The sequence below is a fragment of the Perna viridis genome, chromosome 3 (assembly GCF_037379345.1).
Source record: "Perna viridis isolate PV_CMFRI_1.1 ecotype Kerala chromosome 3, ASM3737934v1, whole genome shotgun sequence".
Lineage (NCBI taxonomy): Eukaryota > Metazoa > Mollusca > Bivalvia > Mytilida > Mytilidae > Perna > Perna viridis.
In genome coordinates, this window is record NC_142447.1 from 39,089,349 (window position 1) to 39,100,593 (window position 11,245).

Here is an 11,245-nt window from a genome sequence, read left to right on the forward strand (position 1 = left end):
CATATATTAACGAATGTGACAATCCTAAGGGAATGAACGAACATCGGGTGAGGATAAAAAGGTTTCCAAAGCACCTTCAAAGTTGTTTAGAAGTACGTCATTTCCGAGATCGGTCAAGTGAACCCCATCAAACCGGTAGAGGTCGATCTCAGATGCTCTAATATTCGGGTGTCTTATCTCGGCAAGGCCCTCAGTTAAATAGAAATTTTTATTGCAGTGTTTATGCGTTTTCGGACCTTCTCTAAGCGAGTGCCACTTTTTGTTGCGCTATGCCAGTACCGTCTCATCAGAAGTTCACTCCAAATGACTCTGGTATTAGGAAATAATCATTTAAATCTAAGGGTGTCTGTTTTGATATCATCTATTATATCAGAACAAGGCCGTAAACCAATATCATTAGACCCAAGGTGTATTACGATCATAGCGGGAAGTGGATATTTCTCTCTAGCACGCGAGACTGTGGCCGACAACTCACTCCATTTCATTCCTCTTTCCCCGAACCATCTAACAACATATCCTAGCCTTTGCAGTCCAAGGTGGATCCCCCCAGTGCGAGAGTCAGCTCGTCTACGGGCCCAATAAACAATCGATGAGCCAAAAATCCAAACAGATTTTGAACCTAAAAATTAGGAAATTGTAATAAAAATGAATCAGTCAGAAGTACATGTAAACTCGCAAAACAGATCGAATTTAAAGACGAATATATCTCTCAAAACAACTAGATTTCCAGCGACCCAATTTTTTAATTGCCTCGTCGTCTATGCCCTCTTTAGCTAGATCGGACGCACGGCCTATTCTGAAAGAATGTGAGCGAATGTGTAATGGTATCTCGCAAAACTTTAGAGATTTCTCCAGCATAGCACAAAACTGATATTTTGTCAAAGGCTTGCCGTTAAAATGAACAAAAAGTTTTTCAGAACCATTTTGACCCGAGAAACGGATAGACAAATAACGATGTAACAGAAAAATTGGACAAACTGATACATTTTCTTGCTTTGTTAATATAAGCTTAATTGAGGATCGCTTTTGATCTGTTTTAGAACTGCGAATATTGACATGCAAAACTGTATTTTTATCTAAAAAAGAGATATCTCGAAGATCGAGAGCGTGTCCACTTTCATTGTCAGTTGTTGTTACGGCAAATTCTCCTACCCTTAATAAGGCAAAGTAGGCTAGAGAAAAGGTGGAGGCAAACATGTATGATTCGTAATCGGAGTGACAGATCCATTGTAACGAGGAAATAAGTTTTTTTAGTAGATCAAAAGTAATCGGAATTCTTATGTCGGGTTTTGTTGGATTTTTCCTGCGAAAACCTTGTAACAACTTTGTAACGAGAAAAGATTTAGGGTTGTCAATAACATTATTTAATTTGTGAGCGTAACTCAGAGCTGAAAGGTAAGTAGAGACAGTTGAAAAAGATTTACCCTCACAAGAAAGAAATGCAATGTAATGGGACAATAACTCTACGGGGATTGGCCAAATAACATCAAAATTATAAAGTGAGCAGAAATTTTGAAAAGAAACGACTGCTGTTCTATAAGTCTTCCAGGAACTCGAAGCCATGGAACTATCGAATAAAGAATTCGTTTCGACTTTTAAATTTTCCAAAGATGGGATGGAATGGCGCATGGACGTGGTTCGGCAGTCGGACAAAGAGTCTGGAACTTCTGAAAATCACAACGAGAAAGAGCATCACATACTTTATTCATAACTCCGGGGATGTGTTCACATTTTATTAGTATGTTATATTTTAAACAGTCCAAAACAAGTTTCCTGACTAATGACATAACTCGTGGAGAACGGGATGATTTTTTGTTGACAATTGCAACAACTGCTTGATTGTCGACGTGAAATAAAATTCGTTTATTCCTTAACAATTCTCCCCAGATGTTCAGAGCTACTACAACAGGAATAATTCCAGAAAGGTAATGTCGGTTAAAATGTCAGAGTTAACCCAAGAACTAGGCCAACAGGCCTGAGCCCATCTGTTATCAAAGAAAATACCAAATCCCTTTTCTTTACCTCCTGCACTGTCCGAAAAAAGATTCAAATCAGAATTGGAAGACCAAAATTTATCTAGAATTACTGTAGTCCCATTGTATTCCGACAAGAATTGTAACCAAACCTCTAAATCGTCTTTCATAGCCTTGGTGACTCTTATTCTATAGTAACTTTTTTGTACGTTACAAGTTGCATCAATGAGCCTACGACAAAATGCTCTACCAGGAACAACAACTTGGCAAGCGAAGTTTAGGGACCCTAATAAGGATTGTAATTCTTTTAACGTAATTTTTGAACAACCAAGACAGTACAGAATGTTTTCCCGAAGTTCAGTTATTTTCTCCAAAGGGAGTCTCATAATCATCTTGATAGTGTCAAACTCTACTCCTAAGAAAATTAATATTTCTGTAGGTTCAACTGTCTTTTCATCCGCTAAAGGAACGCCCCACAACTTACAGCAGTCCTGGAAGCAAATTAAAACCTCTTTACATTCTGGAACTGACACTCCCCCAAATAGAAAATCATCTAAATAGTGAAGAATATTCTCAGAGTTTGATTCTTTTTTTACATACCAATGAAGGGCAGTGGAGAAAGATTCGAATAGGGCACAACTTATAGAGGCCCCCATAGGTAAACACTTATCAAAGTAATACAAATTTTCGAACTTAAAACCAAACAAATCAAAATCCTTTGGCGAAATTCTGAGCAGTCGGAAAGCCGATTTTATATCACATTTGGCAAGAAAGGAATTTGGGCCAAGCTTCTGAATCATGTCCACCGCATCGTCGATCGAAGAGTAGGATACGGAACAGAATTCTCTCTCAATAAAATCGTTTACTGAGTTCTGGGAAGGGAATGACAAATTATGTATTAAACGAAATTCTGAACTTGATTTTTTTGGAATTACAGAGATTGGTGAAGTTCGAAATGTAGGGAAAGGGGGGTTAATAAATGGACCGGCTATTCTACCCATTGAAATTTCTTTCTGAATTTTTTGTCTGGCTGCGAGTAAACGTTCCCCAAAAATTTCTTTGCCATTAGCTTCAAAGGGTCTCCGGGGACCTGAGTATTTCATATCAAAGCCATATTGTAATCCATTAATTAAAGCATATGCTTTTTCTTGACATGGGTACTTTTTCAGAGCTTTTTTAACTTCGCTCACTCTGATAGGAGAATTACCTAGTGTATATAAACGGGTCAATCCTGAAATGAAAAAGTTCGATTTATAAATTTGTAATCACAACGTATTTACAATATTACATAATATGACATTGTCATTAATGTCAGACTTGAAATCAAATCGATTTATTGATTCTGTGGACATTTTGTTATTGGGTGATATTTTTTACATTGATGGGTAAAATACATTTTGACCCGAACTTGCAATAACCCTTATTAAACATTCTACATGGGCCTGTTGTTTGACCAGCGCTAGTCTTGTTTTGCCCCCAACTGACCACAGAAACAGACGAAGTTGGTGAGGAATGTCCAGTTCTATGATTTGAAGGGTCTTGAACCGACCCATGACCTACTGACTGAGAAGGGGGTGTATAAGGGGTTGAAACACACATCATCCAAAGTTCCATATCAACTATTCCCCAAGAAGAAGTTGGGGACGCCGCTTTACGCAACCTGTATTGTTCATCATAGTGAACCCAACCTCGAAAATAGCCCCTGGAGGCTGCAAGTCGAATTGTTTGCATATATTTGAAAAGTTCTAACCCTTTTTGGGGCCATTTCTCTAAAATAATGCTTGCATATATCATGAATGCATTAGTCCAAGTTTCAATGTTTTTAAACTGTGTTTTTTGTTGTTTTACAACGGCAAGGGTACCCCCTTTTATAGTGAGCTCTCCATCTAACTCACAGTTATCTGCTAAATCTCGAGCTGATTTGAGATGCAAGTTTAGATCTACAAATTCACCTGCCCATACTTTCTCTTTTATTTTACTTGGGACGTGAGATGATATAGGAGTAAAGACACTAGACACAGAAACGGGCGATTGATTGATGTACGACATATCGCCACACCTTTGTGTATCAGGATCGGAAAGGGGGGGAACAGGAGACCCAGAGTAAAATGGACGTGCTAAGGTTTGTGAAGTATTGATAAACCTACCAAGTCCACTCGAGCTTTGCTGGGGTGGACCTCTTGTGCGGTAATAGGAACAGGCATACGAGACTCATCAGGAATGGGAGGCAATGCTTCATCGGCTATGATATTGACGACCGGACCATGGCTCACAGATAAAGTTGACTTTCTGGTCGAGGGACCTTGAGTAGGGGCATCAGTGGCATCAATTTCGCTGGACGACGTGGAAGCTGTCGAGGGTATTTTTCTGGATTGGCGTGGCGACGATGACGTCTGAGCAGTCTGCAAAGTCTTCTTCTTTTTCTGGTTTTTTGTAGCATCTCCGTCTTGTTGATTCCTTCTAGGGGCTGCTCGTTTTCTTTTGGCAGGTTTCATGCTGCGTTTTAAGGAGGATGGCTTGGATTGATTATCTGTTTTGATGTGGTGTTTCAAAAAATATGGCAGCGTTAGACGTAAATATAAAATCGGGATACATCCGGAACGGATTCCGGTTTAACGTTGTGAAAGAACAGATTAATTTCTCTTTTATTAAATTGGTTTATCTTTTACTTAGATAAACCCGAATATATTACCTTGGTGATGAAGATATGGTTCACCATTTCATTTACTGGGTTCCAAAACTTCACAATTGTCCGAACAAACAGAGGTACATTACTTGATCTGTCAAGTGCGCAACTAAACCGCCTTATATTATTTCTAAAAGTGATGTGAATTAAATGTGAATGCGCAAAATTAAAAAAAGTCGGGTAACCATACTGTTTGTTATAGAACAAATACGTCTGGTTTGTCGTGACTATTACAGAAGAAAAAGAGGAGGCGATTAGCTTAGTCTTTCATATCTAGATTCCGGTGAAATAATGATGCATTGTCCCTGGATAATCCTAATTTCAAGCATATAACGTGCATCTAATCTAGCCAATGAACTTGAAGAAACACTTGATACATCTTCACATGCTTCTTATTGGTTAAGCGTAACCTATGAATAGATTGGACATGACATTTGAACACTTATCTAGTATATAACTGATTTGATTATATCTTGACTTTACAATAGTAAGTTTCCCCTTTCTATGTAGCAATATATTACCGTTACTGTCGTGCATGACATTTTGCATTGTCTTAAAAGAGCAAAAATACTCTTAAATAAACTTCTAAGGGTGTGTATAATGTTTTTGGTCATTAATGGCCTGATTTGAAATTCTCTTTCTCACAAATGATCGAGACAAACTATTTCATTTTTAGTTTTATATTATGTCTTACCGGTTTGACAACCCACCGAACTTGAAAACTGATCGGGGATTCTTAAGTCGCTTGCAAAATAATGGGTTCCGTTTGTGGAGCAGAACATACATACCTTTCTGGATGACCTAATATCTCTCACGGTCTTTTGTGGAAATTCATATTGCATTTTTGAAAATTTTTGTTGTCTTGTTTTTCATATCTTCGGTATTTGTACGTGTATAGTCTTTTTTCACTGTTTTCTTATTTTGTCATATCAGCGGATTTTGATGATCCTCGATTTTTGTTCTGTTTATATATATTTTCCGATATTGGAAACAAACATGAATGTATCAAGCTTACATTTTCCTATCTATGTGGCTTCATTTATTAAAGAAATCTTAATTTTGTTTTTGCAGCATATGCGGATCCCGGGCCCGGGTACGAACTCTTCCGTTATCAGACAAAACAACAGATGAAGTGAAGGACAAATCAAATCCCTGAGGCTGACGGTGTGTGCCCTTCTGTTCTTGTTAACAATAACGGGTAATATTTTTAATATATATTTTCTCTTGTGTTCATATTTTCTTTTTACACCAAGCCCTTCTTATTCCCAACGTATTTCTTAAGGCGTTGTAAAAAATACCAAAACACAAGGCATGATTTCCGGTGTATTAGGATTTTTTTTCATAGATGGTGTTGAAACGTTATTAACGCTTACTTAATTCGAGTCTTTGTGTGGGTAATACACGCGCTAGTTCCTTTCTTCAGTTTTATTAGATTCAAAACGTCTTATAATGGGCTTATTTGTGAATGTAAGATATATAGTAGTGACTTACATGTATATGAATGAAGGTTGAAGATTGCGTCGTCTTGATTGAGAGTAATTGTTCTTGTGATGACACACACACACAAACATACACACACACACGAAACAAAAAAATCAAACAAATAAATATTGCTTCACAAAGACAAATGTACCCAAAATATCTTGACGACCTCTTCATGACATATTTCAAACTGGTTAAATAGTTTTGCTTTCGGTATTTCAATATAAAATGTCATGATGTTTCGAGAAGCTATCTTATTATGATATATTTATCATTTTAACGCGTAACAATTAACAAGGTCATTTGAAAAGACACGGGCCACAGGACTTGCCATGTTGAAAGAGTAATCAAGGGAACCAAGATTATAGCGGTAATCAAAAGAATGTAATCCAGGGACAAAGACCAGACATGGAAAACAGACATACATATAAAGTAACAAAAGTAAATGAGCAACTCGGACTCCACTAAAAACTGGGAGCATGGACCAGATGCACCGGTAGGGTAAGCGTCCTCTGCTTTTCTAGAAACACCCGCCGAGTTGCTCATAAAAAGTCAAGTCCGGGGTAGACAAACGAGGAAAGGAAAACTATGACCCGTTGAATAAATCAGTTTTCATTGTGCTGATGGATACACCATATTTGTCCATAACGATCCACGAGTTCATGATGACGACTATAATGAAAGTGACGCTATAATGAAACAACTACAATTGTGATCATTCGGTACATCTTGTTTGTGGGTACATGCCTATCGGTGAGTCAATTAAATATTATACTAGAATGAACTATTAATGCTTCTTTGTTTTTTATTGTTACGTCTAGTCCCTTTGCATTAAGAAAAAAGCATTACTGGAAATTGTCTCAAGAAATTCGTTCAAAAAAATAATAAAGCTATTAACTGCAGCTAGGAAATTGACATCCAATGTTCCTAAGGGTTGTGTAAAATGTGGTCGAATCTACAGCAACTCATTTTATGGCTGTTTATATTGGAATCGTCAGTTTATAAAGAATTTCGCCGGAAGTATAAAACCGTACATTTCTATCGTTTTGGCTGTAAGAATTAATAAGAACATCGCAGACATTTAAGCATTTCAAGGTTAGGCTTTAATGTTTTATTTGAATTGTGCGGGAAAACTTTCGCGGTAAAGTATGTATAGCCATAAGCTGCATTTTATTTTATATACATATATATCATTATACAACCGTAACAAAAAGATAATCATTTTTTCTTCATTTTAAGAGGAAAATTTCCGCCTTTATTAATTCAACATTTGTAAGTTGCCCATGTCAAGCAAGATATGCCAATCAGGAAGAATTTAACAATATAACCAAGAAGATTGTCACTTCATTATTTTAGAATTATTCGTTAGAAAAAGATACATTAGCATATCAAATTGTGCTTTATAGATAGAAGAAAAATCATTCTGAAACATACACAAAAAGAAAAAAAAACACTAGTATGCAAATCGTTAAATTATACACACAATGTTTAAATGTGCAACCAACTATAAAGTTAATCTAGAAATATATCTGATGCTTTCCGAGCTGTGAATGAGTTATAACTTTTCCCTATTAAACGAATATTATATACGAAACAAGTGAGTGTTTCTTGTGCAAAGGGTTTATAGGTTCAGGTACTGTCGATAGTTGGTCTCCTTCAAAACATCAGCCCGAATTAGTAGTTGACCATGACTGCATGTCATTAAATTTTTAAAATATCTTTATTTTTGGAACAAAAATGCGTCTTGCATACAAAGCTATAAACCAATGTGTAGCTAATTTTTGAATGAACACACATAAGCGAAACCCATTGATTGATCCTAAAGCCGGCCATGGACAAATGAAAGAAATATTAACGACTAAACTTTGACTAAGAGAAAATTGATATTGAATTATTTATGAGATTCCGTACAGACGCTACTGATACAATCAAGAAAATGCAACTGTTAACTTGTCAGTATGGGAATATAAAGTGGATTTAATTTGAGCCTCGTTGTTTTATTAAAATAGTTTTTAACTGACGAGCGTTTAACTTTTAGATTGTATCACTATTAGTTTGGTTTTTGGCATTGTAAATTTAATTTAGCATGAAGTTGGCATAACAGTAAAGTATTTGGTGACAAAACGATTTTCCTTTAAGTGACATGCTAATGATGCTGCACATACGTAAATCAGTGAATTGCAGACTTAAATATTCAATTAAGGGTAGCACTATTTAACAAAACAGAAACTTGTCAAAAGGGACCACCAGGAAGATACCATTTATTATCCTGACTGAAACTCCAGAAATCTAATTAGAATTTCTGTTTTCTAATTTAAAAACGTCATGTTCCATTTTTGTATTTTACTTTCATTATTTATTGCCTGTAATGCCGTTTGAGTGAAAGGCGGGAACTAAGGATTGCTTTTTTGCAATTTTCTATTGTGTTTTTTTTTTTTTTCTGAATTATCTTTTTTACCTTTTTTCTTTCGACTTTCTTATTCAATTTTTACTCTGAGTCTGAGGCATACATGCAGTTTTGTACTGTAACACTATAGTCACCGTATATAGTCTACTACCCATAATTCCTTGTTTGGTCGAAATAGAAAACTGATTTTGGGACCTTTAATCTATTCTTTGTTCTGTTGAAAACTACCATTTGATACAACTGTACCTTTGTGGACTTTGTACTATCACTATCCAAAACCCAATTTAAAATCTGACCCTTTTGTAACTTTTATCTTTAACTGACATATAGGACCGCTCAAAAGTCACATTCTAGCGTGGACCGTGTGTGAATTCCGTGAATCACGCATTAAACATCACAGTCATCTTAAGCCTCATTTGACAAATATAATTTCGCTTTCCCATTCATCCCTTTATAATTAGAAGTTAACACGATTATCGTATTGCATTTGACATACCATACTTGTACTATTACATGCAAACAAATAAAGATTTCGACACAGGAAAAAAATGTATGCACACTTAGTGTCAATACCTCTATCGTTATCGATAAAGATGATTGCATGTTTGGTTTTATGAAATAACGGAAGACATTTATCAAAAATAAAAGGAAACTATATTGTCTCTGGTTAACTCCAAAATTTACCAGGTTCAGGTTTTTACCGTAAAAGTTTCTTTATTGTGGAATACAACAGTTACTATGAAAAATCACTCGATCTCTATTAACCAATAATTACAGAACACTTCCTGTTCATACATCAAATACTCTCTAGACACATAAATCATGGGAACCTTTGAAGTGCAGAGTTATTTTACTCAAATTTCAAAAATGCTGTGCAACAGCGCAATTGATGTAAAATCATCGAATTTTCAGTAATTACGGTCAATTTACTATAACGAATTGTCACTAAAGTGCGGAAAGCACTAAAAGGACATAATTTTCTGAATGAAATATTTAATTGATTGGTGATTGATAAGATGAAGTCGAGCGAAAATCAGCAATGTTATCTTTTATTGATTGTACCTCAAGCTGCAAATAATAGGGATTATTTAATCTATATTTAATAACAGTTGGTTTACTTTTCTCATTAAACCAATACTACAGGCGACATTCAACGAAGAAGGAAAAAGATATACCGAGTCATTTGAATTTCCTGTAATTACTGGTCACTGCAGTCCAAGCTTGAAAGAAATGTTGTCGTCTCTTAAAATTCACTTTATTGGCTCGAAGGGATAAGATTTTCTCGTTAACTTATTTCAATAAGTATTGTGAAAATTCTGATAGAGTTGACATCTTCTTTCATAATGTATGATAACATTGGCCATTCAGTTCGAACTAGATTTGTTCTCTGAGCTGTGTTTTGTACTGTTTAAAGCATTCTTCTCGTATTTGAATTTGATAGAATTACATCCTGAGCTATACTGTGATAAACAGACGCGATTCCGTCGAACAAAGCGCTCTAATCAATAAAATAAACATCAAAGAGAAAAAGATTAAATGTGATGTGCATTATTTGTGATTTTTATCAAGTACTTGTAAACTAACAACTCTTTTTGAAACAACAAATATTTCTATTTATGGACATTTATTCTACTATTGCTTTTTACCAATGTTTGAGGATTTAATTCTAAATTATTGAAAAAAAGAGATTTTATATTGGTCATTAGCTTTCATTTGCATTACACGATAAATCAGAATGAATGAGATCAGGTGTTTGACGACAGTGGCCTTGGTTAGTCATTGTCAATCATTCTCACATTTAATACTATGTTTCATTTTGTTAAGAAAATCTACAGATTTAGAATTTAAGAATTTTACAGACGGTTTTGCGTAGCTTGCATGTACAGAAAGTAAGTCTTTATTACAAAAGGAAAAATAATCTTTTATTGTTATTTAAATATGAATGAAATTGTACACAAGTTTTCGATATATGTATACATGCTATTCTGCACATCACATTTCAGTTCTTGACCTATAATGCAATTATTTTGATAAATGAAATAAGTACCTGTGTGATTTTTTGTGTTTATCTTTTTGTCCATGTTTTTATACGGTGACGATCCTTAATAGAAACAAGGACTTCGGGTTCCACAAACTCTTTTGCTGTTATGATTTGGCACACTAAGTATAAGTTAGTATTTGTTGCACATGTTTTACTCATGGTCGACCTTAAACTTATAAAAGGTCATATGTTCCAAACATTTGGGTCACCACGGGAAATTGATATGTCCTGTACAAAACTTTTTTCCGTCGAGAATATGTTAATAAATTGCTGAGATCACTAAAGAATACATGACAAGTTCAATCCCAATAGAAATGATAGCGACCTAATCCCGTTATACTGTATTGTTTTCTTTTTAATGAAATAAATTTTTAATAATCATTCTGCATTGATGATGAACACTAGTGATATTTATATATTCCCAGATGGAACGAATTCACAAATTGAAAGGAGTTCGTAATAATGAAATTAACAAGTCTGTATGATTCTGCGTATTATATGAGTACCCATGGGAACGGCATCATACTGAAAGAGAATTCTTTTTCTAAGAGAAAATGGTGGATTCTTTTTTTGAACAGATAATTAGACTAGTTCATCGGGCTTTATTATTAATTCAGACTGTCAATGTCCATGTCTCTGTTTCCTTTATCAAATCT

General features: G+C 35.2%; 1 protein-coding gene across 1 annotated transcript; it reads right to left on the reverse strand.

The window, feature by feature from the left end:
• Positions 1 to 348: 348 nt before the first annotated feature.
• LOC148622194 (uncharacterized) lies at positions 349 to 1,563 on the reverse strand. Its single transcript, XM_088574110.1, has one exon. It carries the CDS (start codon positions 1,561 to 1,563, stop codon positions 691 to 693), a length of 873 nt encoding a protein of 290 aa, XP_088430236.1. The 3' UTR covers positions 349 to 690.
• Between the last annotated feature and the right edge of the window lie 9,682 nt (positions 1,564 to 11,245).